Genomic DNA, 27,627 nt, shown 5'->3' with positions numbered 1-27,627 from the left:
TCAATTCAAATGAAAACTCAGGAGATCTAGTGAAGAATCTCCGATATAAGGACGTGCAGTTTTGGCCCTGTAAGCATTCATTTGCTTGCCAAACTTTACACTCTAAGCTCTCTCTACTTGTTTAATAATATTGATGGCTGGGAGGCACAGCATACCTTCTAATCCTTTCTTCAGCCTCATTTTTTTTAGGTTTTTGAAATCTGGAAATAAAACAACATCATCAGAAAATCCTTCTGTTATTTTTAATGTTTCAACAGTGAAGAAGTTGTGTTCCACATAAAGAGTTGATATCAAGTAAAAAATAAATAAGTTAACAGCTGAAGGGGAAAAGCACAGGTTGGGTTTTTTTTAAAGTGCATTGGTATAAGACTCATAGCCCTTAAGCTCAAATCCTGTTGATTCTGTAAACCAAGTGTGACGATCCAGATTCTAAAAACATAGCTACAACCGCAGACTCATGCAACGTGGAAGATACTGCATGCCTTCACTGGAAAATAGTTCAGCCAAGATCAGCCTTGTAGACCACAGCTAACAATCTTACTGGACTGAGATAAGAGGAAATCGTATCCATACCTTGAATAATTACGTGAGGATTTACAATAATCACCATCAGTCAATCCAAATCAAAAACATCTCTGTAAAGCCACAGCATTGCCTCATATTATTAGCCTCTGAAGAGTGATCAAGACAATATTATCTTAGATAATCACATTCTAAACCATCTTTGTAGTACAAAGCATCTGTAATCATCCAGTCAATAATGCCCATTGTGTTTGATGCTGATGTTTCATTTGGCAAAAACAGTGTGACATCTGCACAAAACACCAGGTTAGAAAAGCAACTTAAGGCTCTGGTGAGCACTGGAGGGAGCCAACCTTCATCCAATATCAAAGAAAATTACACACTGATGTAAAAACACAACTTGCTTTCCAGTGAATGAGGTGGCAGTCAGAGTATTTTGTCCCTTTTTCACACCCTGCAGTTTTCATGTGATAAGATAATACGTTTATTAGAATTACCCAAATTCTACCGCAAAGCATGAAAATGTCCATTCAATAAAAAGTTCTACTTTTCAGTATAAAAATCCATGCTCTGCCACCCCTTCAGGAGCTTATCTGGGCTTCAGTGTTGTCCCTCCATTATACAATACTTGATGTTGACAACTGTTAAAACAGTATCTGGACACTCTCGTGTGCCTCTTCTGGATACCACAGTGCCATAGACTAACATTTCCAAACAGGAACTGTCAAAATATGCCTTGGGAGGCAGCAACCCCACTCGTGTAGTCTGATGTTTCAGACTGAAGTGACAGTTCTCACTTTAGCTGACAAGGCTTGCTTAAACCTTCTCTTCAGGTCCTGCATGTTGGGTGACTTTGGTCTTGGAATGAGAGAGGTTCTCCTCTTCTCTGGGGTACTGACAGATTGTTGCTTGCAGGCGTCTTTACACAGGCTATGGAAAGCACTGAAGACCTCCTTGTAGTTTTCACTGACAGACACTTCATAGAAAGTACAACCCAGCATCCTGGCCAGCTGAAGTCCATGTTGGGGCTCCACCTCTTTAATATGAAGGAGGTCAGCTTTGTTGGCGACAACCGCCACGGGCACTCTGTTCCCGGGGTGTAGCTGCCGTATGTGCTGGTGGAAATGACTGAGCAGTTCATAACTCTTGTAGTCTGTGATCGAAAAGACTATCACCACCGCATCCGCCCACCGGATGCATCTGTTTAGCTGTTCGTTACAGTCCAGACGGTGTCCGTGGATCTGGAAAAAGGAATTGTGGGAAAGTTATGTGGTTGCAGAGAAGGAACTCAAAGCAAGTAGCTTGCAACCTTTATTGCATTTATGGGATGGCGTCCCTAAAACCTGCCTTCATAAGTTTGTTGATTCAGCTGCAGGAAGGGGGGGAAACGGTGCTATTTTGAAATTTGCCATATTGAAGTGGAAAACTGACCTGAAAATTATTGTATCCAAGGGGGGAAAAAGAAAAAGACTTTGTGGTGCCAGAGAATGGGAAATTAACTGGCTAGACAGCAAGTCTGGGGAGTGGCAGGGAGAGAGCATAGATATGAGCTGGAAGCATTTAGAGTTGGACAGCTGCCCAGTTCAAAAAGGCAAAAATTGACCCTATTCATGGCTATATGTTCAAACTTTCCGTAATAGAAGATTAACTCCTAACAAATTTTAACGAATTCAGCTGCCAGTGCTGACTTTTAAAAAGTTTCTATTGTGTGCGTTCATGAAACTAAAGTTTATTACTCTGTGGCAATAAAATCTCGCTCTAGATTTCCAACACATTCTGCGAGCACAATAAAAGCCAAGTGTTCCCCGGTTTGCCAGGGAACTGTTCAGACCACATTAGTAAGTAGATCTCTGTATAAGAAAACCAGCCATCCCAAACAAGACTTCTGTGTCTTGGAAATGGACAAAACTCTCATTGAAAGAGCAGGTTGTTTTCTTTTACTGTCAGGGGACTATATACAGACTATATATCAAGGTCTGACTGTTTATAATACAAGTGACTACTTCTCCTGCTCTTAGCACTGAAATGGGCATCAGGAGAGCATTCAGCTCTGCTGGTTAAAGCTACTGCCTGTGCACCTTCACTCTGGGTTGGATCCAGCCAACATGTTCAGTCAATTTTCCCCAGTGCTCCTATTTACAGCTTCTATCTCACATGGCCTTTCTCCGTGCAGGTGCCACGATTCTGGGGGTCACGGGGATCCCTTACTCCTGTTTTTACCAGTGGAAACAGGTAAACAGGTAAAAACACTGTTTTTACCAGTGGAAAAACCAGTGGAAAAACCAACTGGATCCAGCCACATGGGGAGCAAAGTGCAGTGACTTTAGTGTGGCTTCTCAATAAACATGTATGGGATCATGCTGCTGTGAGAAGTCCCCAAACAAAACAGCATTGCAAACTGTGGGAGGCTCAACCCACCTGTACACCTGGGGTATCTTGGACTTGTATCGCGAGCATCTCTCCATCAATTTCGATTTGCCTGCTGTACAGGTTGCCTAGCAACAGGAATAAATTTCATCACTCAAAACTCACAGATGAGCAACAGTAATGTGCATAAAGTAACAGTTAAGCATAAAAGTGTTAACCTCCCACGTATACAGGACCAAATTAGCAACAGAGATATCAAGGCTAAGACAGACTGGTTTATGTAGGCGTGCTTGTGAATTTTAATTGTGTAAGTAAATTGGTAGTTAACTTGTGGAGTAAAAAAGTTTATGAGCTGTCTGAGACTTTTTTAAAAAACAGGAAATCAAGGTACGCTCCATCCAGAGATAAAATACCTGTGAGTTTAATTACGCCAATGCTAGAGTTAAGAATATGTTTAATTATACTACAAAAACAAATGGGTTGGATTCATTCAGTGTTTCTACGAGTGAAAAGGGGTGAAGAGAAGTCCCCTTTGACCACAAAAAAGGCTATTTTGGGGGTCATGGCATCAGCATAGACAAAAGCCATGTAGGACAGGAGCTGCAGTAACCCAAATTGGGTGCTACTGAATAAAACTGGCTGGATCCAACTCAAAGTCGCAGTCTGGCCGGAACATGTCCACCATTTCCTTCACTATGAGGGCTTCCATTTAAAAGGTCCCTGCCTGATAGTTTTAAGATACCCAAGGACCATATACTAACTTGCTCATATCGAAAGCATAAGGCCTTTTGGGGAGCAATTTTTATGCAGTAGACATTTTCACAGGTCATATGACCAAATGGGTCTGCTCAGTTCCTGTTAAATTGGGCATGGGTTAAAATGAAAGAAACTTTACAACCGCATGATGTAAAAAGAGTGGGGGTTCATGGCATTAGAGGTAGGACCATGGCTCAGTGGTAAAACATCTATTTAACACGAGAAGATTCCAAATTCAATCCCCAGTATCTTCACCGATGATAATCAGATGGTAAGTGATGTGAATATCCACTACCACCATGGTGTAGTGGTTAAGAGCAGGTGCGCTCTAATCTGGAGAACCGGGTTTGATTCCCCGCTCTGCCGCCTGAGCTGTGGAGGCTTATCTGGGGAACTAGATTAGCTTGTACACTCCAACACATGCCAGCTGGGTGACCTTGGGCTAGTCACAGTTCTTTGGAGCTCTCTCAGCCCCACCTACCTCACAGGGTGTTTGTTGTGAGGGGGGGAAGGGAAAGGAGTTTGTAAGCCCCTTTGAGTCTTCTCACAAGAGAGAAAGAGGGAATATAAATCCAACTTTTCTTCTTCTACTTTAGCTCCTGGAGAACAGCTAGTGCTCAGGATAGACAGCCCTGAATTTCATAGACCAATAGTCTGACTCAGTATTTAAAAAGTTTCAAGTGTCCAGGACATTTTCATCTCAGAATTTTTAAAAAGTTTGTATGACTGATCCCTGGTTATTTTTTTGTTATTGTCCACTAATCTGCTGAAACTGGAACACGTATATGTTTACTGTTGCACAGAGCAACTCCCTCTCCTAGTACATCTAAGGATACTGGTGCACTGATACTGTCCTGGGCACTGAAATCTCTTGTCCTTCGGCATATACACGACTATTTTGAAAGGTTCAGTCAACTGATCTACGGGATGTTTCAGGAGGCCCTCTTGGGCTCGCTCGCTTTTCCTGGCGCATAACAAAACACTTTGGATTTATACAGCTAGTCTTGATCGTGCATAAAGATAGGAGTGAAACTAGGTTACACAGGTCTTAAAAACAGAACCATTCAACTAGAATTAATGTTATTGTATGGGGCTGGAGGGGGAAGAGGTGTAGCAGAACAGAACAGGAGGGAAAGATTAATCATACCATTTTAAGAGTCAAAGAACCACAACCACAATGAGAATAAAAATGACCTAATGACTCCCTCCGCCCCCTCCAAGATGCACTGGTTAAATTAAGACAGCATGCATATTCTTTTTGTTCTCTTGGGAAGGTGATGAATAGCTCCCTAATGCTGTCTATAGTCTGGCAGACACTGAGGTTCCACCAACTGAGAGTGAGTTTCCCAAGCAAGAGCTTCCTACTGCAGTTTAGTTTCCTGAGAGCGGAACAGCATGCAGCTCATTGGTCCAAACCCAGCCCAACACCACCCTGCAAACACAACAGCCCCACCTCTTACCTGCGTTGCGTTCATAGTCCCCGATGAATCGTTTTGTGAGAAATCTCACCACCAGAGCTGTGAAGGACAAAAAAGGGGACAAGTTAACATTGAGAGCACTGTTGCTTCCAGATGCCTCTGCCTGTCCCCCGCCCCCGATACAGGTGGGTGCAACAAAAGCAGCACCTCATTTTTCAAATGCAGCATCTTGCAGGACAGCAACAGGTAACAGATGGAACTTGGGTGCAGCAGGTAAGGCTGCAAACCTAAACCTATAGATGCAGCCTCAGGGGTTTCAGGTTCAGGCTTTCAAACAGAAGCCTTCCAACACTCTTCTTCCAAGGAGCAGACACCGCAGCGTGTTTCTAGGCACGTTGCGTTTCAGCTCTCAAATCCAAGCAATGATCCCTATGATAATGCAAAGTGGTGCTCAGAGCACAAGATCCCCAGACAGGGGAAGGGGAACGGGATGTGTGAGGAATGACACTCCACTATCAATGAGTCTCATTGCGGCTCATTAGCATCTATGGCCAATCTGGCAACAGGTAGCTCTTTCTCTGCTTGGAAGAAAAGCCTTTCTCCTGCATTCCCCATGGGACGGATGAGGGAACTCCTGACTCGTAGAGGTGAATGGGTTTCGACTGGGACAACTCCCCGCAGCACTGCGCAGGAGACATCGCTGGATCTTAGCCTCGGCCAGATCGTTGCTCCCTTGACGCCCTATTTCCATCCTACCTCCCCGGTTGGGGATCGAACCACTGACCCAGTGGGCTGAACGGTGGGGAAGCGGCATGGGGGACGACCCTCAAGCTTCTGCCGCAGCCGGACGCTCAAATCCACACACACACACACACACACCCGGCAAGCGATCCCGCCCCCTCTCTGCGCCCTTTACGCACCGGTCTTGCCCACGCCGCTCGCTCCCACCACGGCGATCTTGATGAGGCGGGGGCGGCCGGCGCTGCCCCCCGAGCCGCAGCTCTCTCCTGCGCTGGGGGCGCCGCCTGCCTGGGGGTATTCGGCGATGGTGCCCATGTGCTGGATCAGGCGCATCGCAGCTGCCCGGGAAGAGGCCAGCAGAGCTGCAAAGCGGCGGGGAGGGAGGCTGGCGGGGGTCCGGCGGGACGATGCCCGCGACGAGCCTGGAGAGGAGCCGAGAGATCGCCCGCACCGAATGATCGCCACTGGGAACTTCTGCGCCGCCCCAGCTCGCCGGTGGCTCTTTTCTTGGAGCTGAAGCTCCGCCTCCGGGTTCCCGGGAAAAACCGCAGCCCCGCCCACTTTCTGCAACCAACCAATGAAGACCCGTCCCCTTCCCTCCCCGCCTCTTTCTTCTCCCTCCCAACTGCCCGCCTTCTACCAGGTCTCGGTGGACCAGATGTGGTTTACTCCCTGGTGAGCCCTTCTGTTGGGGGTAGGTTCTCCAACCTGTTGTGGGATGCGCCTTCACCTCCTGGTAGGAATGGAAAGCTGGGTGGAGTCCCCTCCCCGCTGCGCGGTGCCCACAAACAAACCCAAGCCGAGTCGGTCTTCCGCGCCTCTTGCGTAGGCTGGTGCGCCTTTGCGCTCAGGTCCCTCCAGTTTGCCAGAGAGCGGATTGCTGCGACGAGTTCCTATAAAAGCAAACACTATTTGGATGAGCGCCTTCTGGGGTGCAGGTGGAGCCCGAACCTTTTCAAACCGGCATCCTGGGGGTGGTTAGACTGATGTGTATTATTGAGGTTTCTAGCGTGCGCTTCAAGTGTAGGTCCCCTCTCAGTATTCAGGATTAAAGATCTGCCACAAGAGGAAAGGCAAGGGAAGCAGGGAGGGATGAGTGTTCCTCGTTTCGGTTGCTCTGCATGAAGCTTCTAAATTCTGGTTTAGGAGGAAAATGTTGAACCCTGTTAACGGATAAAACAATGCAAACAGTTATTTTTGCAGATTCATGCATGGGTACTCACATATCAGCAAACCACGGCTCAAAAAGAATCTTGATAAACCACATCAAGATTTATTTATTTATTTATTACCGTTTTCCCAAAGCCGACATGTGCATGGAAGGTGAAGAGGAAAGACAAAAATGACCCCAAGGATCTGACAGCTAAAGTAAACGGCACAATAATAAAAAGCCAAAATATTATGAAATTAGCCCGGAAACCTCACAACACTCCATTATGAAATTAGTTTCACATATATTGATTTCAAAATAGATCGTAAGACTGGGTAATTTGAAACTCCAAAAGCCAGGAAGAATTCTTGGTTGAGCAGAATTTTAGAATTATCCCTAGAATGTGGATTGCTATGTCCCCCAAACATAGATGGCAAAGAAGTTTGTGAAGGGGTGTGAGACTTAGTCCAGAGTTTAAACAAATTAGCTACTGGGGAGGGGTTTTGGGGGGGGGGTGTCCACCTGTAGTGTATGATATTATCGCCTGAAATAGCCACTGGAATTCTGTTCCTGAATTCTCCTATCCTCAGCACCAGGATTTCAGAGGAGCATTTTGGGCTTTCTCAGAGAAGAAGCGAGAAAGTCATGCTCCGTGGCAGACATCCTTGTACCCACAGAAATGCTATTCTGGATCCAAGACGTTTAATCAGAAGATAAATCCAGTTGGATGTAAATCCAGACTGAACCCTTAGCCTCAAATGGATTACATAGTCTCATAGCGGAGATGCTTGCTATGCCTAACAATTCTCTTCTTAGCCCACAAGAAGAGAAGAGCATTATGGTATGATGGGCATCACAGCCACGCCACCACAAAGGTATTAAAGGTGCTTCCACGCCAATCAGCTTGGGGGGATTGGGAAAAGGAAGAGGCATACTTCTGCTGATTCAGTAAACAGACGAGAGGTAGGTTCATGATCATAACAGGATGGGGAAATCCGGCAGGCAAATCATTTCAAAAGTGGAATACCCACCAATGTGCAGTCCATTGGTGTACTGAATTCCACATATTGTTAGTGTCACAACAGCAACAACTTAATTGTAGAGAATGGCCCCCTGAGTTCCAAATCACATGGTTGGCCCCTGGTGGAAGTGGAATAATGTACGTTGTCTAATCTAGCAGGTCTCTACATATTGTGCTTTTGACATGCTTCTAGCACAGGGCCCTTACTATTTATTATTATATCCTACTAGCGGGGCCCAGCCACGCGTTGCTGTGGCAGTTGTCCTTCTCATCACAGTCCACAACCCACACAGATGTCCATGCAGGTCCAATGATCCGCAGCATAGCCTTTTGGGGTGATCAAATGGAATCCCTCTTTCCCTTTTCAATGCACATTGTTATATGGTGGTGTCTTGTTTTTTTAGTATAAGGTAACCTTTTCCTTTCCACAACGGAACTGTCCAGAGTACGAATCCCGCTATCCTTGAGGCTGGTTGACATGCACAGTAATGGCTTGGGTAACGCAGAACTGGGGCAAGCAGGCTATCCCAGTCAGGCAGCAGAGGCAGGGTGGTGAGGCGCTCCGATCGAGGCCAGCTCCCTGGGTTCTTAAAAGGCCATGTGCAAAAGAAGCGGAGCCAGTAGTGCTGGTTCGCCCCCCACCCCGCGGATTTTCTTAGAAGAAAAAGGCAAACTCCAGCTCGCTTTTAGTAAAAGAGAGCTGTGGCGAATATGGTGAGGAAGTGGGTAAGTGGTGGTTGGATGTGAGGGAGGGCGTGTGAGGATGAGCTGGATGTGTATTGTGTGGTAGCAGTGGGTGAGGCACAAGAGAGTGAAAGTTACCTGCGTGTGAGGGAGGGGGACGTCTCACACGGCAAAGTGTGTATGTGTTTTACTTCCACTCGTATTACCTAACAGTATTACCTATTTACTGTTTTCACTGCTCATTTCTGCCCATCTGCATGAACATTCTAAGCCCTCATACCAAGCCCTCAGGCCACAGACAGACAGGCTGCACGAACATTCTAAGGGTGACAGTTAAACACAACCAGTTTCATGGCCTGGTGTGCCAGGAAAAAGACGTTTTACCTGGCTCAGGTATGGACTTTTGGTGATTTGAAGGTCCAATTACCTGCCCAGAACAGGGAGGAACGTCATGTGAAAATTTGGGGGCGATCCGTCCAGCCGTTTCGGCGTTAGGGTGTGACTAACAAAGTCACTGTTAGCATTTTATATATATAGACTAGCGAGCCTGGCCACGCTTCGCTGTGGCTGAGGGCAGTGAGGTCTGAAAGGAAGGGAGGAGGAGGGGGAGAGGCGTAATGGCCGTGTCGGACGGTTTGGGTGGGAATGCTCTTCCTTCCTCTTCCTTTGAGTTTTGGAGGCATTGGTGTGGCTGAGAGTACCTCCCCATTCCCCGACGGGGGCTGGCTTGGTTGTTCCTAACGCCCCTCTGTGCAAGCGGGTTGCCACCGGCAGTCCACTCAGGGAAGCTATGAGGAAAGCAAGAGACTGCGGATTTCCCTATTTAACTGAGCCACTCGCTCCCTTTCTTTTCTAGGCAGACCTTGGAAACCAGTCAGTGGCTTCACTGCGGCTCACCGTGGGAGGTAGGCAGGGAAGGGAGGAGGAAGGGGAGAGGCGTACCGGCTTTTCCAAATGGCTCGGCTTGGAACACTCCTCCTTCCTGTCCCGGTGTGTTTCTGGGGGATTCCCGCGGCAGGCGGGTTCGCCTGGCATGTGCGTGCACGCTATTGCGAAGGCGGCCAAGCCACGCCCCCCGGCACAGCGGCCCCTCATTGGTCTGCTGTGAGTTTGGGAAAACATGCCTTTTACTGGGCTCCGGTGTGACCTGTGAGCCTGGTGAAGATCCGAAAACATGCCTGCAATGGGAAGCCACACTGTGTTCAAATTTGGGGGCGATCAGTCCAGCCATTTTCACATTAGGGTGTGAGTAACAAACTCACAGTAAGCTTTATATATAGATAGATAGATTAAAGCCTGCCTCATGCTGCAGTCTTCCAAAACACCTGTGTGCTCCTATACTGAAAAAGCCTTTTATGTCCAGCCCTTCGATGCTTCAGGAAGATCAGCAGCAGTTCAAGGCTGACATTTTTGCTATTCAGAGTCTCATATCTCCTCTGCTAGTGCTTTATTGTTTAACTTTTGACATCTGTATTGATAGCCATCTAGATGGAGTGTTTACCAAGTAGTTTCATCTAACAGGCGCAATTTGAGCTGCATCAAAATAATTCATGCACTTTGCAGTGGGGTTTTGTGCAGTTGGGGACATGGGAATTAATAAGCAGCTAGATTGTTTCTTAAAAATAGATAAATGAGAATAAGATAAAAAGAAATAGAAATAGATGAATTTCCTTTAAATCTTCATAACCTTATACTAATAGACTATTATGGGAATAATTACCTTAAAGTTATTTATTGATTCATGTTGAACTCAACAATATGTGTAAGCTTGTAACTGTTAAATAGCAATACAAAAAAAAAAAAAAGATTACATGATTGTACTTATTTATTAAAACATTTTTACCACATGATTCAAGGTAGATTATAAGCCCAAATTAAAAACATACACAGCACAACTCTACATTTATTTGTTTATTTACTGTATTTATAGTTAGCCTTGTTCACTGAGACTCAAAGTGGATTACCCATTGTAAGTCAACAACAGTCCATTCAAAGAGACATAATGTACAGGTTCCTTATTATAAACAGCAACTGTGCCATTTTTGAGGAGACATTATGTCAAGAGATTCCATTACCTCCTAGTAACCCATATAAGCAGTGGTGGGATTCAGCAGGTTCGCACCATTTCGGCAGAACCATTTGTTAAAATGGTGCCTTGTAAACAACCAGTTGTTAAACTATTTGAATCCCACCACCAGAACCAATTGTTAAATTATTTGAATTCCACCACTGCATATAAGTAAGCAGAAACAGATGTTTCTACAGGGATAACAATTATTTTGTCACACAAATCCTAGTTACCTTTGTTAAAATGGCATCCCTCAATCCCTCAATTACACTTTTTGAGAGAGGGCAGGAATCAGAGGTGGGATCCAGCAGGTTCTCACAGGTTCCCGAGAGTAGGTTACTAATTATTTGTGTGCGCCGAGAGGGGATTACTAATTGGTGATTTTGCCACGTGATTTTTGCCTTTGTTACGCCCCTCCTCTCAGCAGTAGTGCACAGAACTTGAAGCAGTCTAGCAGGAGGTGCACCGGCGTGCGTGGCAGCCTGCGCCTGCGTGCATTCGTTTCCTGCCCAAGGACCGGCGCAGCGGCTGCGTCCTTGCCACAGCCCCGCCCAGGAATGCCCTGCCCCAGAATGCCCAGCCACGCCCCTGGAATGCCCAACCCAGCCCCATTGGCGCTATGCCACTGTTTGAATCCCACCACAATGGGAACCTGTTACTAAAATTTTTGGATCCCGCCACTGGCAGGAATCATTATGCAGACAAGGAAAAGTTTTCATGCCATGTAATTATGGGGAGTACCTTTATTCCCCCATTCTTTTCAAGATGCTGTCATTTACTTCGTCCTTCTTTTTCCCCTCATTTCCCCAACCTTCTTCTTCCCAGCTCTCTCTGTTATTGTCCCTTCTCCCAGTCTAGCTACCTACCTACCTATCTCTCTCTATTCTCATTTTCTCTTCTTTCTTTCCTGTTTCTTCTGATTACAAAAAAGATGTGGAGAATGCAGTGGTCTGTGTGCCAGCTTTTTTTTACAGTAGGAAAGAAAACTTAGAATAAATTCTGACTCACCCATCCAATGACCTTGCTTTTTGGAGGAAGCACTTCTGACAATCTACAGTTGTATACAAACTCATCAAACAAAGTCCAGGACTGCATACAACACAACACGACTGTTCCCCAGCTCACCTGGTCTAAACTAATGTGGATCAGCTAACCTTGGAGAAAAGATAATAATAGAGAAAGCATATTTGCTACTTTGGCAGGAAGTAGCTTCATTTAAGCAACTATAGAATAAAAAAGAGGGAGAGAGAGAGAGAGATTCAGGGTTGAAAAGAAATTAAATGCAAAGGAAAGCAACTTTACAATGAGGAAGATCGGTTAGTCAGCAACATACAGGATTATTGTGGGAGATAGGATCTTCATTATGAGAAGGCACGCACAAAAAGCCAGTTGGCAGCTTGAGCAGACATATTTTCTCTTTCCACAAGAAAGACTGACTAATGTTCTGCAGCCACATTAAGATTTTATCACTTCTTAAAGCTTTTGTGGGTTTTTTTCCCCGTTCCAGTTTTCCTTCTTACATAACACACACATGCTGGGCCAAGGAGTGGCGTTTTCTTCTGCTCAAGGCAGCCCATGTGCCATTTTAGTTTCATTTATTTAATGGCTCTCCTCTCTTGCCAAGACCATTTGGGGTAAATTTTACATACTTAGATTAGAAGGCTTGGGTTTTAAAGCATCAGAGAAAAATGTCCTGCGTTGTTCTAAGAAAAAAAATGCACTCCCATCCTTTCTCCAAGAGGTTCAGGATGACCTGCATAGATCCTTTTGAGGACTGCCAGCTGGGTGGGGAAATCCCTGGATATTTGAGGGGTGGAGTCTGGAGAATGCATAGTTTGAGGAGGGCAAGGACATCAGTGGGCTATGGTATACAATCTACCCTCCAGAGCTGCCATTTTCTCAGTCATCCAGAGATCAGTTGTAATTCCGAAAGATCTCCAGCCCAATCTGGAGGTTGGCAACTCTAATCCTCTCCCTCAGCCTCATTTTATCACCACAACTTATCTCTGAGGTAAATTAGATTGAGGGACTGATCAATCTAATTAAAATTTTAACCCACAAAAAAATGCCCACAATAATGTGGTTCAGTAGCTTGGAAAGCACTGACATTAGGTACAAATTCAGAATTTTTCAATCATCTGGCGTAAGGTTAGGAGCTTTACAGGTGAGGCATTTGGTCTTTGTTTTATGTGGGCCCTAATGGTGCTAGGGAAACAGGGAATGTCAAGTAGTTTGCGTCAAAAATACTATCCCTGTAATCCAGAATCCTCTGGGTGCTGGGAATCAACTGGTACAAGAGAGCCAATCCCTTGCTACTACTTGCTATAAAACACTTAGATTTGCTGCATTCCTACTCTCTAGGCAACCTACTGTCTGTGGAGACTAGAAGAATATTCTGCCCACTGTTCTTGGAGTCAGACCTGAGTGTATAACCTTTGTATACATACTGTGGGGTGGGGGTGGTATAGCAGTAATGTGGTAGCTATTAAATAAACATTGTTAGTCTATACACAGCTTTCCATCATCCCCGAAGTTTCCCCTCTCCTTAAATAAGTACATCACTCAATAGCTTATCTAGGGATGGATTATATCACACATTAAGGCTGTTCATGCATTTTAAAAATGAGATTAGTACATGCTATCTCAAAATCTATAATAAAAGGCAGAAGACGTTATAACCACAGCTTATGCCAAAAATTGACTCTTAACACAGTGAAAACTGCAGAGGGAATGTGTTTGAGGATGAAATTGCTTCCTGCCAGAAAAGATCAAGCAAACATTAAAAGCATTTTCTGTCTCCAGATAGCTTCATTTGCTCTCTCTGGTCTCTATACCATAATCACTTCCATATTTAGGAGCCTTCTTTTGTTATGAAAAAAGTATCGGAATCTAATTCTAACGTGACCAGAACAAAGAGAAAAAAGTACATCTTATATGCCGATAGGGAAAGGGGGGGCATAAATACTAGTGTAATGATGTTTCAGATAGACCATTGGTTGTGGGACTATAGTATGGTTTTATCCTTGGTTAATTTCTATAAACTGAAACCTCTATTACAAAAGGGTGAACCCTAATAACTTAACTGTGGAAAAAATCTGTTAAAACTGGAATGTTAAAAAATGGTCTTTAGGAGCAGTTACACTGTGGAAATATAATCCGTATGGCCTCATTTCCCTAGGGCTTGAACAGTGAAGTCCAAAGACATTTCATGAAGAGGAAACAATGGAAATATGTTTTATTATTATGGTAATGAAATGCTTTGAGTTGTATATCAACACTGGATTCATTCATATCAGTTAGTTTACAATTTATGGAAGCAATGGTATGGTGAGGCAAAAACACGTCCACCATTTATTCCAAACAGTGCAAGTCGAAAACAGGCACAAGAAAGTTGTCTCAGATTGCCAAGAGAAGCACGTCACACCACACAGTGCAGCATAAAGCAAAGTCCTATTTGAATTTCTGCCTAGCTTCACTGATTTTTCTCCCAAAGTTATACTTCATGTAATTACTGAAAATCTTCTTTGTGCTGACCGACTTATGATTGTCTGTCAATCTCCTTTCTATCCCTCATCTCATATAAAAGATCTGGAGTGAAGGAATGCTTCCGATGTTTGCTTAACATCTTAGGTGCACATGACCTTTTTTCGTGTGTGTGATTCAGAATCCTCCTGCCTTCCTGTAGTAAGCTTCCCACATATTCATATTTTAAAATCATTAACCACCTCACACTGTCTACAATTCAATGCTATTCTCCCTGCTCGTGAAGTGATTACGAGAAAACCCAGAACCAGCTATTTTGATAATGCTAAATGTCATAAGTGTAAAATAAGAATAGAAATTGATATACTAAGGGAAACCAGCAAACTGTTACCGTGTTTCCACGAAAATAAGACAGTGTCTTATATTGTGATCAAGTGATTCCGGCCGTGAAAGCCTTCGACAATACAGTGTCTTATATTAATTTTTGCTCCCAAAGATGCGCTATGTCTAATTTTCAGGGGATGTCTTATATTTCTGTGTTCTGTTCGTTGGGCATGCTTCCAAACAAAAACTTTGCTACGTCTTACTTTTGGGGGATGCCTTATATTTTGTACTTCAGCAAAACCTCTACTACGTCTTATTTTCTGGGGGTGTCTTATATTCGGGGAAACAGGGTAGGAGCTGAAAGGTGAGGAACCCAAAATGCAACCTCCATGTTTTCCCGGGTTTGATTTGGATTTGGGTTTGGATTGAAGCCATGTGCATGAGGAGAAAGGGTTTAGATTTTCCCTCTGTGCCATTTCCAATGTAAAATGACTCTGAGGAGGCCAATAGAGGCTACATGTCAGTTTCCCCACTAAAGTAAACAATGGTTCCCCAAAGCTGTTTGAGATCCATGAAGTAACTCCAGGTGTAATAACTGAAGAGGCTGTAAACCCCCCCCCCCCCCCCCCGTATGTATTGACCCTGTGAAGGTTGGCATTTTAATTGCCATTTAAGAAAAGGTGACACATTATGTAGTTGGGCCAAGATGGTATCTATCTCAACTTTCTACTGACAAACTGCACCCAGGTGGCTTGCTAAATGCAGTTATTTTATACTAGACATGCAAGCAGGATGAAAAAAACAATAACTTTTGAGTCACAACTAAGGATAAAGTAATAAGGATAATCAGTAAAGAGGCTTAAAGCTATTTGCAAGTAACACACAGCTTTGGCTGGGCTCCTTAAGTTATAATGTTTCAGTGGTCAGCTCCTGAGTGTACAGAACTCTTATCTGTCAAGCTTTTACTTTTGACATATTCTTGCATTCTTTATTCCTTCCCTCTATCTCAGAATTCTCACAGCGTAAACATGAGCTTTTCCCAGAAACCACATATTCATGGCTACTTTTCCCTCAGAAAATCAGCGACAGTATCTTCCTTACTATGCTCATCAGCTTTCTTGCAAAAGACAAACTGAAACCTTCGAAGTCTTCTGTGAAATGACTATCAACCTTTGCCACTGGAAACCCTGTCTCCAAACATACACTGTTTTAGCCCACTTATACTTAAGACTGATTCTGATACATGGTTTCTCCAGTCTCACCCTGGGAAAACTCAGACCCAGTCTCCAAACGTTCAGTGTTTTAGCCTGCTTACACACATGATGCTTTGAGACATCCAAAGTCTCCTGAGACAAGTTTGCTCTATGCTCTGGATGCACAAATCCTACCTGATCTGAGCTGTCAGTGCAACAGCTTTTTCTCTGTCATTCCCCCTCCCATCTGGCTTACTTGGCGATCTATGGACCTTGATTGACTACCAGCTGCTCTACACACACACTAAACCAACATACACAGGATTGATGACTGACGGAAAGGGGCTAGACCAGTAGTGGGATCCAAAAATTTTAGTAACAGGTTCCCATGGTGGTGGGATTCAAACTGTGGCATAGCACCAATGGGGCTGGGCGGGGCACAATGGGGGTGTAGCCAGGCATTCTGGGGACGGGGCATTCCTGGGCGGGGCTGTGTCAAGGGCGCAGCCACTGCACTGGTCCTTGGGCGGGAAACGAATGCACACAGGTGCAGGCTGCCACACACGCCAGTGCACCTCCTGCTAGACTGCTTCAAGTTCTGCGCGCTGCTGCTGAGAGGAGGGGTGTAACTAAGGCAAAAATCACATGGCAAAATCACCAATTAGTAACCCCCTCTCGGCACACACAAATAATTAGTAACCTACTCTCGGGAACCTGTGAGAACCTGCTGGATCCCACCTCTGGGCTGGACCTTTGCCTGTTTGTCACAAGCCCCATCTTAATCAGACCCCAAGGCACCTGGGAGGCACAGAGCTCCTAGAACATGTCTGTGAACTTATCCTGGGCTGTAGCCTATGATAAACATAAAGTGAAGTTAGGCCTAGTGAGGGACAATGAACTTAGAAGAGCTATCTGCTGACTGCTAAACACTTCTGAACGACATCCCCTTCAAGGATTTCCTCCATCACCAACAGAACTAGAACCTTAGACAAAATAAAACAAAAAAAGCAAGCAAGCTCGTGGTTATTATGAGGATTCTGATTTCTAGCATTGAACAGCTGGGTACACATTGCATAGCACGATTGCTAATCTATGGACTGCTGCATCATACATCTAATAGCGCACCCAATTCAAATCAGAATATCTGAACAACAGAGCCACACAAGTATCACGGTATATGTTTCTTAAAAACCTAGGGCAGGGGTCAGCAACATTTACCACCCAAAGAGCCATTTGGACCTGTTTTCCATGGCCCCGAAGATCTACTGAGCCGGACGCCTCCAATTTGGCCCCTCCACTCACCTTTCCAGGAGGGACACACCCATGCTACCCTCCGACCTCCAGGCCTTGTGGAGCCGCAGTATAAGGCTGAAAGAGCCGCATGCGGCTCTGGAGCTGTGGGTTGCAGACCCCTGACATAGGGAAACCACAAGTGTACAGAAACATAAAGAAGGGGAAGATAAGCAGTCCTAAAAAGTGGAGGATAAAGTGAGGAGCAAGTAAGAATGACATGGAGGGAGAACCCAAAGGATGCTGGTGAAAACTGGGAACTGTAGGTTGAAGGGGAAAGGGAAAAGGCAGACAGGAAGATGGGAGGCAGGAAGAGCAAGTGACAGTAAAGTGGCACTGAACTAGAAGGAAGGAAGTGAAAGGGGGGAGGTGAGGATCAGCAAGGGAAGGGAATGAAATTCCCCTCCTCGGCATACTTGAGTGTTCCCCTATAGATTCTAAACAATGAGGTTGAACATGGCTGACACTAAGCCTCTCACCCCAGGAAAATCCCTTCATTTATTTTCCCTGTGCTGAGTCTGTAGATACTTTTCCCCGTGAATCAAACATAAAAAGTGTTTGATTATATTTTGTGGCACATACTTACTTATGGCTTAAGATTCTAATGAGATCAGCTCAGCCATCACAGCACTGAGAAAAGTTTCAGCGGCTCGGCAGGCCCAGCATCTGTCCGCATAATACAAGTCAAGATCTTTCCTTTGAAGTTTCGACCCCTGGTCTGTGAACAGATTACATGTAGTTGAAATCATGCTTCGTCTGTGTTCTGCTTCTGCCACTTTTCTTCCCCTACAGAAACTAATTGCATAAACACAGTTTGAGCTGGGACCTGCAGGCCACAACTGCTCCTATGATCTACTGAGTTCATTTTGGAGTTGAAGGTGATTACAGAAAGTCACAAAAAGTACTTCATCTTTCATTCACAGCTAATTTGTGCTTGGAGAACTATTATTCAGGCAATTACTTACTCATAATACAAATGCTTACATATCAAAAACATTCAGCCTTCTTGATACAAAATGAGAAAGTGAAAGTTTATTTGAAGAAAGACAGAAAGAAAGACAGACAGACAGACAGACAGACAGACAGACAGACAGACAGACAGAAAGAAAGAAAGAAAGAAAGAAAGAAAGAAAGAAAGAAAGAAAGAAAGAAAGAAAGAAAGAAAGAAAGAAAGAAAGAAAGAAAGAAAGAACCTTTGCTCAGATTTAATTTTTCTTGCTCAGCATAAACATTATTGTAATCTGCTCAGAAAACAGGTTTAGGTAGGTTAGGAAAGTTTCCACCCGTTGCAAAGGAAATAGCTGCGGTCAAAGAAAGAAGTCTGTAAGAAAGAAGTCATGTAAGCTAAACAGTGCTGAAACTGTGCTAGGAACATTGCTAAATAAATCTTAAGAAAGTACCTAATGTCCAGGGTGCCAGGGAGTTCGGAAAGTCTTTGACCCACACAATAACTTGGATGGACAAATGGAGCGAAGCCAATCACAAGGTGACAAATATATTTTAGAGCTAGTATTACCTTTTCAAAATGTGCTTGAACTTGTTTACTTTTGGGTATAAAAGAGAGTGCTCTGCATACCACACCTTGAGAACTGTCTTGGACAGTCTATCTTTAAGCGTGAGCTCCAGTTGTTCCGCTGGCAATAAACCTCACCTTCCTGCGCCCCTGGTGTTGGTGCTCTTTTACACCCAACCGTCTCCTATGGCTTGAAAAATATATGGCATTTCTATAGGGGGGAAAACAGAGCATATCCAAAAATAAAAGTAAAAGAATCCCTGCTTCTGGAGGAATTACAGATTCCAAGTACAAAAACACAAAGGTTGGAATGCCAGGTCATTTCTGCAGAGAATAAAGTGTGAAAGCCCATTTTGTCTGGAATGCAAAGCTAGACATTCCCAACCTAGCCTGAAGGAATTCAAAGTATATTTCCCATCTGAGATGGTTTTTACAACCTTCCCCCTTATCATAATGTTCATCTTTTTTTAGAAGGACTCAGACATAATTTGCACTGCTCTGACTAAAATAGCATGAGCTCTAGTCATTGAGATGCAAGGATTTCAATGAAAGCGCCCTTCCTTACATTTGAATGTGCTTCCCTGTGAACTAGCTGAGTGAGCGTTTTTTGTACGTGGCTCTGTAATCTAAATTGTACAGATGCGAAAAGAAAGCTCTCCGTTTTTGCATACGGCTGGCAGTCCCGTGCCGAGTTATCCCAATTCTGCTGGCCTCTCCCATGCTGCTGCAATTCGTAATTACCATAATGTATTAATTTGGGCTGCAATTTTGGGCCCAGAAACAACCTCTTTGACCCACTACAGTCATTTTCCATTGTCTGATAAACGTATGATAAAGCTTCAGGCCAGAGATGTACAAAAGGATTCCTGAGGAAGGGAAATCCAGCATCTGTATCTTAATGCATTCTGGGAAATGTAGCCAGCTGGCAGTCATGATCCTGATACCAGCCTAGCCTATGTGGTAATCCAGAACAGGTAGTTAAAGTAATGTTACAACAAAACCAATAGGATTAATAATGAAATAAAACATATTTTTTAAAAACAAAACTTAAAATAGAACAAAACTTATGCGCGTTCTTATAAACCCATCAAGCTGGATTCTTACAGGTGAGATAGCAGGGCAGGAGGCTCCACAGCAACTGTATAATGTATTAGCGGGGCCCGGCCAGGCGTTGCTGTGGCAATTGTCCTTCTCATCACAGGCCGCAACCCACACAGATGTCCATGCAGGTCCAATGATCCGCAGCATAGCCTTTTGGGGTGGTCAAATGGAATCCCTCTTTCCCTTTTCAATTCACATTGTTATATGGTGGTGTCTTGTTTTTTTAGTACATGGTAACCCTTTCCATTCCACAACGGAACTGTCTAGAGTGTGAATCCCGCTGTCCATGAGGCTGGTTGACACGCACAGTCCTGGCTTGGGTAAGGCAGAACTGGGGCAAGCAGCCTATCCCAGTCAGGCAGCAGAGGCAGGGTGGTGAGGCATTCAGATTGAGGCCACATGCAAGAGAAGCGGAGGCAATAGTGTTAGTTCGCCCCCACCTCGTGGATTGTCTTAGAAGAAAAAGGCAAACTCCAGCTCACTTTTTGTAAAAGAGAGCTGTGGTGAATATGGGTGAGGAAGTGGGTAAGTGGTGGTTGGATGTGAGGGAGGGCAGAGTGAGATGTGTGAGGTTGAGCTGGATGTGTATGAGAGTATGTGTGTTGTGTGGTAGCAGTGGGTGAGGCACAGAGAGTGAAAGTTACCTGTGTGTAAGGGGGGAACCCCACCTGACGTCTCACACTGCAAAGTGTGTATATGTTTCACTTCCACTTGTATTACCTAACAGTATTACCTATTTGCTGTCTTCACTGCTCATCTCTGGCCATCTGCATGAACATTGTAAGGGCATACCAATCCATCAGGCCACAGACATGCTGCATGAACATTCTAAGGGTGACAGTTGAACACAACCAGCTTCATGGCCTGGTGCGCCAGGAAAAAGACGTTTTACCTATCTCAGGTATTGAATTTCAGCAATGTGAATATCCAAAAACCTGCCCGCATTGGAAAGGCACGTTGACTGAAAATTTGAAAGCAATCCGTCCAGTGGTTTCGGAGTTAGAGCACGACTCACAAACAGACGATTTGTTTTTTTATATATGTAGATTGTCTCTGGAGAAAGACCTCAGATATTCCTCCCCCGCCCCCAGTTAATCTTCATGGTCTTTCTCTCGTGGTTACAAACTCAGACTCTTTCCAACCAGGTTATTTGCTGTGAGTTCAATGCTGTTGGGAAACAGAGTTGTTCCCACTAGCCCATCGCATCTCCCAGGTTTTCTCCAGCTCTGCTGCAAAGTTTTGGGAATTATGGCAGCAAAGCATTAATCAATTAGTGTCTGTGTATATGATGCTTCCCTGCAAAAAAGGCCATTCCTATTCACTACAGTGAAGGAAACATCACACAGACTCAGAAGGTCCTTTCCGCACAGCGGAAAGGGCGCCTCTCCACCGGCAGAAATTATGGTGGTGGAGGGGTGGGGGCCATTCACACGGGAGCGTGCGAGAGGCCCCGCAGAAGCCGGCGCAGAAGAGGTGGCTTCGCACAGAGCTGCATCTTCTGCGTCCCCCCCACTCACTTCGTCCTCCAGCGTCGCTCTGGAGGCTGCAGGGACCCGCCCACACTGCCCTCCGACCCCTGGAGGTTGGAGGGCAGCGTGGGCGGGTCCCTGACGGCCTCCAGAGCACGCTGGAGGACGAGGTGAGTGGAGGGGATGGGGAAAGTTCCATCTTCCTAGCGGTGTGGTTTGCGCCACGCTGATGGGAAGACGGCATTTTAGAATAACCTCGCTCAGCTCAGCTTCATGCCGCTCCTGGGCGGCCAGGACGGCGCTGCTGCAATCCAGCAGCACCTCCTGTGTGAACAGCTGCCCATGGACGGCGTTTTTGCTGTCCCTGGGCCGCTGTAAATGGCCCATGCGGAAAGGGCCAAATGGAGAGAGATACATATACAGATATTTTCTTCATCCCAATGAATGGAACCATTTGCTAGCATGTGTCAGCAATGAGCTGGGAGCATACTGGACAATTTTAGACCCTGTTACGAGCACCTTCCTGCCTTTGGGGACTTTAACTAGATTTTGTACCTGAGGTAATTCATACCTTAGCAACATCTCAGACTCAGTATCCATAGCCATAATACAAGATGGTTTATGGTTTTGAACCCTTTGCTATACCAGGTGAACAAATGTACAAATAGTGGAAATAACATTTGACATGAATAAGATTTAAGTTTTGAAAACCTTGTGCTCACTTTTCTTTTTAAGATGCAGAACTGGTTGGAGAAATAGGTTCATTGAATGTATCTTACTTTCAAAAGAGTTCCTGGAATAGCTTGAGGCTTACTAATGCATTATGAGGTACACAGCATCCTAAACAAAGCACGGCATCCAAGAAGCATTAAAGAAATTAGGGAACCACTTAGGCCTTTTCTGCACGGGCCAGTAAACCCATGACAACAACAGATTAAACTCAGTGTGTGTTTGGGAACCTGCACAGTTCCTGCCCCTACAACAGGTCTCCCCTGCATTCCCCCCCCCCCCCCGCACCGAGGTTTTTCAAGAATCGTGATTTTCACGATTCTTTTGTTTTAATGTGCCTCTCAGCCACAGCCGAGCAAACGGCCGTGGTTGCGAGGTGCGTTCGAACAAGAGAATTGCGAAAATTGTCATTCTTGAAAAACCCTTCCCCAGCTCCCATCTGCAGAGCCACGAAGGGGAAACGGGCCGTATCATGGCCGGAGGGGGGGAGATTCGGGCCTGCCTGCCTGCCTGCAAAGAAGAAGAAAAAGATGCACGTGCAAAGGTGCACACCCTGGCCAATGTGCTGGCTGTCCACAGGACAGCAAGCCATGCGAATGGGTTGAGGCAAGGGCGGATTCATGTAACCTGCCTTTCCCCCATTTTTATTGGCCTGTGCGGAAAGGGCCGTGTACCCTTCATTTCCAAAATGTTTGGATCTTTAGAAGGCATCTCTTGGTGTTCTCTGGACTGCTCCTGCATTGAGCAGGGGGCTGGACTAGATGGCCTTTATGGCCCCTTCCACCCAACTTCTCCAGCAGATAATTGATAAGAATTTGTGGGGAAAGAATTGTCCAAATATCTGAGATTTGTGAGGCATTTGACATGAATATATTTTAAATGGATTAGTATACTTTTTCATTACCAAGGATATTTTAATCCAGGCTGACCTGAGAAAAAAAATCAGATAAGATTTCAGACGAGCTACCATATTAACCCACGGTTATTAAGTAAATAGCAAATAGAAATCTGATGAGATTATGCAGCAGGAATTTGTATAATATCTGAACAATTTCAATTACAATGCTCCTGTCTGTGCCAACAAGTATGTCTTTGCACGCTGGGTTGGCAAGACTAACGCATTAGACACACACCTCCAGCAGGTTCGCTGTAGTTTTTACTGAAGGATCCGGAGGTACATTTTCTGAGCTAGCAAATCTCGACTGCAGCAGACTCGCTGCTTCTGCAGTCAACCAGCCTCTTGGCATCAGAAATAGCTGAGACAACATGAAACTGATAATTGGATTTCAAAATAATAAGTTCAAAATCGTTTGCATTAATATTACAATAAGCCTCGCCTCGGACATGAAAAGGCAGTTGGGAGTGCTTTCTCGCTTTCATCTGAACAGTAGCTGCTCTTTCAGCTGTTTTAGCTTACATACCTTCTGGCCTTTGGGGGGAAAAAACAGTCCAGGATTTGTGTTCCATTCTCACCCACCCAAAGAAAGAATCAAGTTACAATTTGTTCTGCGTTGTGCTGCTAGACCAGGGGTAGGGAACCTGCGGCTCTCCAGATGTTCAGGAACTACAATTCCCATCAGCCCCTACCAGCATGGCCAATTGGCCATGCTGAAAGGGGCTGATGGGAATTGTAGTTCCTGAACAACTGGAGAGCCGCAGGTTCCCTACCCCTGTGCTAGACCAACTGAAGGTACACATGGTCTCTTACTCAATGGGGAAAGGATGGAGAGTTTCTAGCCATAAAATTAAAGACCAGAATTCGTAAAATAATCCATCATTGCAGTGTGATGTTCTGCTAATAGCTTAGGATAATCACTGTTCTGTTCAGGGATCAAGTAGTCCTAGGCAATTTGACTAGTGTTTCATAACACCTCAACCTCAAATTCCATTCCATTCCATTGCCTATTTGGTGCTGTATTCTAACACCAAAGTGCTGTTTTGAGTTATATTAAGTAATCACAAAGTATATTTTTAGATCTCCTGGCAAAATTCACAGCCAAATGTCTCTGGTGTTTTGCCTTGAGAAGTTTCCTCGCTCTGGAACAAACTGTTCTCGATTCTGCCAGGAAGACTTCAAATGAAGAAATTAATTGTATTCCTCAAGCCTTGTTGTTTTCAAAAAGACAAAAGTTGAAGAAACTCTACCTCCTAACATGTTTCAGGTTTTATGCAGTGTATGGAGGCCAATGGAGGCTACATGTGGGGAGAGCCACCAGACAGTGGGTGTATACCAAATCAAAACCATTTAGGACAAACAGGAAGCTAATTCCTCACATGTCTTTCAGATCCCAAGAAAGATTATTCTCTATCTGCACAGAGTGTCTACAACTCTTGCTAACTCATTTGTTCTACACTCTGTTCATTTCTAGAAGCAATTAGACACAAGTACTCCATAAGCAGACCTAAGAAGGCTTTTGTTTTAATGTGCCAAATTTTATTTTGTTGCTTCATACTTCTTACTTGTATACTTCCCAATGATCTGTAGTTATTTTTATGAAACATTTAAACTTTTAAAACATACTGGTTCTGGGGGATATATCACCCAAACTTTGTTTCCCTTAGCTCCGCTGGACTCTTTTTGGGCGTTTCCCCACTCAGCCACGCACTCCCCTATGCTCGTCAGGCGGCTGCTCTCAGCAGCGCGTCATTTTTTTCTGGCGATAATGGTGCTCCAGGCGTCCCTCATGACCCTACGCGCTACTCTCGCGGCGCTGGGGTTCATCCAAAAGGCGCCCGTTTACAAAGAGCGCCAGGAATGACATACGCTGAGGGGCGCGATGGTCAGTGGCTTGGCGTTAGCCGGGGTGGCTGCGTTGTCGCTGCCCCTGTAGTGGGGAGTGCCGGGGGGACCCCGCACTACTTGAGGAGAGTAGCGCGGGGCTTAAGGTAAGTGGGGAAAGGCCCTTTGAGCTCCTGCTAAGACTGAAATGGCATCCCTTCCCAAAATTTCAGGGATGTTAATATGTCACAAGCCTGGACAAGTCACATTTAGCTCCCCGGCATGTATTCTGGATTACCAGTGGTTCGTTCTACCTCTGGGGGGCTTTCCTCCCTTCTCATGCTAAAGGAGGGTTAAAACAAACATGACATGGGAGATCTTTAAATCAGAGCATCTGTTGTTTTAAGCAGGCGCTGGGAATATCAGTCGTTCATAACAGCAGTGCTGAGGAGGGCTGTCCCCACAGGTAGGATCCAGCAGGTTCTCACAGGTTCCCGAGAGTAGGTTACTAATTATTTGTGTGTGCCGAGAGGGGGTTACTAATTGGTGATTTTGCCACGTGATTTTTGCCTTGCCTTGCCACAGCCCCGCCCAGGAATGCCCCACCCCCGGAATGCCCGGTCACGCCCCCGTCGTGCCCCACCCAGCCCCATTGGCGCTACGCCACAGTTTGAATCCCACCACCATGGGAACCTGTTACTAAAAATTTTGGATCCCACCACTGGTTGTCCCCTCGGGCCACTAGCAGGGAACAGAGGGTAGGGTTGCCAGATTCAGGTTGAAAACTCCCGGAGATTTGGGAATACAGCCTGAGGAGGACAGGGACCTCAGTGTGGTACAATGCCATAGGGCCATTCTGCATAGGTCGGAATCACCGATTCCGGTCTGGTTAAACATCGTCTTTGGGGGGGGGACCCTTTGCACAGGTGGCGCTGCCCAAACAATGCAGCACTGCTCTCCCCCGCCCCCCGCCCCCAACGATGTATTCCAACCTCGCTTTGGGAGCGAGGTTTTTGGAATACGCCGGCTTCCATCCGTTGCTGAGTGAACGGCACTAGGTGGAAGCCGGTATATTCCCCAAATGCCTCCTTACTTTCTCCTGACTTCTGTTGTTCTGTGGAGGCCAGGGGCCTCCTTACATCCTCCTGGCCTCCATCCCTGCAGTCGTCGCTCTGGTCATGGTGGCGTGTCCCCTGGCCTCCGCAGAGCGATGGAAGTCAGGAGGATGTAAGGAGGCTTTGGGGGGCTGTGCAGTCATGTGGAGCCTGCTCTACCAGCTACGCAGTGAGCGAGGCCATTCATGCAAACGGCCCCGGGGCTTGCATTGACATGAACCATGCTGATGCAGCCCTGCTGCTCTGGCCGTGCAGAAATGGCCATAGAGTCCACACTCCAAAGCATCCATTTTCTCCAGAGGAACTGCTCTCTGAAGTCTGTAAATGACCTATAATTCTGGGGTAGCCTCAGGTCCCACCTGGAGGCTGGAATCAGGGCCAGAGCTAGGGGGAACTGCGCCCAGGCATGCATGCACCCTGCACCCCTGCCATGCCACCACCTGCCATGCCATGCCACGTCCTTGCCACGCACCCAAACCAGCATGCTCCCAGTGCATCACGTCCCCTTGGTGCTACACCACTGGCTGGAATCCATAGTGCTGGGAGGGGCCTGAATGTTCCACACCCCAAGGCAGTTTTCCACATCTACATTGCCACCACTGAAGCTGTCACTAGGCCCCACTGAGGCCCCTTCCGCACATGCAGAATAATGCACTTTCAATCCACTTTCACAATTGTTTGCAAGTGAATTTTGCTATTCTGCACAGTAAAATCCAGCTGCAAAGTGCATTGAAAGTGGACTGAAAGTGCATTATGCTGGATGTGCAGAAGGGGCCTGAGTCTCATATGAGAACCAGTATGGTGTAGTGGTTAAGAGCAGGTGAACTCTAATGTGAAGAAGCAGGTTTGATTCCCCACTCCTCCACATGAGTCTTATCTGGTGAACCAGATTTGTTTCCTCACTCCTACATTCCTGTTAGGGGTAGCTTGGGCCAGATCACACGGGAATCCCTCTCCAGCCCACCTCTACCCTCACCAAGGTATCTCTGTCTTGTGGGTTGAGGGGTGGAAGGGAAGGAGTTTGTAAGCCTCTTTGAATTCCTTACAGGAGAGAAAGGGGGGGTATAAATCCAAACTCTTCATCTTTTTCATCTTCTACTTCTTCTTCTTCTCTGTGCTCCGAGACTGCAAAGACAGAGCAGGAAGGAGGTGTTGTCAAATGACAGACATTTGTTGTATGTTTCAGTTGTACAGGCAAGTCTGGCCTGGTTAATCGATTTTTGGGTCCACATTGGGATGATTTGGAGAGTTTCCTTTAATAAACTGCTCAAGGATGAATGCTTTCTAGCTGCTAGGAATCTAGTCACACATCTAAAGAGTCAGCATGAGATTTTTCTCAATAGGAGAGTTGCTGGAACATTTTAAGGGGCACGCTCTGAAGAGTTAACATTCCTGAGAGGCCTTCCTTATAGTTTCCAAATGGCCTTTGTTTGCCTGCCAAACTTGGCGGCCTTGTGCTGTTCTGCAGCCCTTTGGGAAGAAAGAGCAGACATAACTGGAATCCTTTGGAGGAGCAGAACTAATGCATGGAATTGAAAGCAAGAAATATTCCGGGTACAAAAAATATATATAAGGCAGACAGAAGGCAAAACCTTTCAAGGCCTTTTTGGCAGACAAAAGCGACATGGAAAAAAAAGCAGCCGTGGTGTCCTGGGACCTTACCGATGGGTTTTTTTTTTCAGAACAGACCTTGTTTTCCCAGAAAGCCACAATCAGACTGGTAGGACATAGTGAGGAATTGAAATCAAGTTAAAGGACGACTATAAAAGCAAGTGAGAGCAATTGGATGGGTCTCACTGTAGCACCAGATATTTGATATTAATTTGGGTGTGTTGCTGGCAGCAAATCCTGGTTGAAATGAATGGCAGTGGTGCGATGCTTCAGGCGGAGCCGCGGACAGCAGGCGATGGCAGGGAGCAGTGAAGAGGCGTTCTGGAAGTGGGAGGCTGGGGTGGAGGTTGGCC

The 27,627-nt window shown here is 45.6% G+C and overlaps 1 protein-coding gene across 3 annotated transcripts in view; it reads right to left on the bottom strand.

Moving 5' to 3' along the window:
* Positions 1 to 228: 228 nt before the first annotated feature.
* RASL11B (RAS like family 11 member B) overlaps positions 229 to 27,627 on the bottom strand; it is a 47,060-nt gene continuing 19,661 nt past the window's right edge. Inside the window, exons 2-8 of one of the 3 annotated variants that reach the window (XM_048509897.1) lie at positions 17,604 to 17,735; positions 10,380 to 10,433; positions 6,756 to 6,967; positions 5,984 to 6,226; positions 5,106 to 5,162; positions 2,941 to 3,017; positions 229 to 1,763 (exon numbers count right to left, since the gene is read on the bottom strand). In XM_048509897.1, coding sequence (XP_048365854.1) covers positions 1,296 to 1,763; positions 2,941 to 3,017; positions 5,106 to 5,162; positions 5,984 to 6,137 — 756 coding nt within the window. In that variant the 5' untranslated portion in view covers positions 6,138 to 6,226; positions 6,756 to 6,967; positions 10,380 to 10,433; positions 17,604 to 17,735 and the 3' untranslated portion in view covers positions 229 to 1,295. The other 2 variants (XM_048509898.1, XM_048509899.1) reach the window with 2 other exon arrangements.

This window comes from Sphaerodactylus townsendi, linkage group LG10 (genome assembly GCF_021028975.2).
Source record: "Sphaerodactylus townsendi isolate TG3544 linkage group LG10, MPM_Stown_v2.3, whole genome shotgun sequence".
Classification (NCBI taxonomy): Eukaryota; Metazoa; Chordata; class Lepidosauria; order Squamata; family Sphaerodactylidae; genus Sphaerodactylus; species Sphaerodactylus townsendi.
The sequence above is the reverse complement of the archived record's forward strand: the minus strand, read 5'-3'. Positions and strand labels throughout refer to the sequence as shown.